Source organism: Apaloderma vittatum, unplaced genomic scaffold, assembly GCF_000703405.1.
Source record: "Apaloderma vittatum isolate BGI_N311 unplaced genomic scaffold, ASM70340v1 scaffold27329, whole genome shotgun sequence".
NCBI classification, from domain to species: domain Eukaryota; kingdom Metazoa; phylum Chordata; class Aves; order Trogoniformes; family Trogonidae; genus Apaloderma; species Apaloderma vittatum.
The window spans coordinates 43,096-43,689 of record NW_009735070.1 but is presented as its reverse complement, the minus strand read 5'-3'; the positions used below and the strand labels follow the sequence as shown (position 1 = coordinate 43,689).

Here is a 594-nt window from a genome sequence, read left to right as displayed (position 1 = left end):
CCTGCAGCCTCTTCTTCCCCTCCCCGTCCACCCCCAGCAGCCATTCTCCCTGCCCCGGCCTGGCCCACTGCCCAGGCAGCAGTGACTCAAGCAGCGGGTCCGCCTTTGCCAGCACTGCCAGCTTTATGCAGGAAGGACACTGTTGGGGGAGGAGTACAAATACTAGGAGCTTGTTTCTTCTCTTGTTTTTTTCTTTTTTCTCTTTTTTTTGGTTGACTTGCCTCTTCCCCCTGCATGCCCATGCCCTCCCATTCCCGTTCCCTTCAGTCTCTGCTCAGAGAGTTACAAGCAAGAATCCCAGTGCAGCTGCAGATCGTGTCCATCAAGGAAGTCTGTGGAAAAGAGGCTGGGAGCTGCAGCTGCAGTGCTAAGGGGAGCCAGGCTCATGACGGACCCCCCAGGCAGCTCCAGCCAGTCCATGCTGTCCAAGTTAGCCTCAGCCAGATCCAGGGCTATGCCCCCGGATGGCTCGTGAGCAAAGTGCAATTCCGAGGTGTCCATAGGTGAAGGCGGGTGGTCCAGGATGGCCGAGCTGCTCAGCATCTCACTGTGGAGGTCGTCAATCAGGGACAGGGGCTCCGGCCCATCGTGGCC

The 594-nt window shown here is 58.4% G+C and overlaps 1 protein-coding gene across 1 annotated transcript in view; it reads right to left on the bottom strand.

Annotated features, from left to right (window-relative positions):
* Nucleotides 1-191: 191 nt before the first annotated feature.
* Nucleotides 192-594, bottom strand: part of MKL1 (megakaryoblastic leukemia (translocation) 1) — a gene marked incomplete at its 5' end in the record, with an annotated part of 27,118 nt that continues 26,715 nt past the window's right edge. Inside the window, one exon of the mRNA XM_009876485.1 lies at nt 192-594. Coding sequence (XP_009874787.1) covers nt 283-594 — 312 coding nt within the window.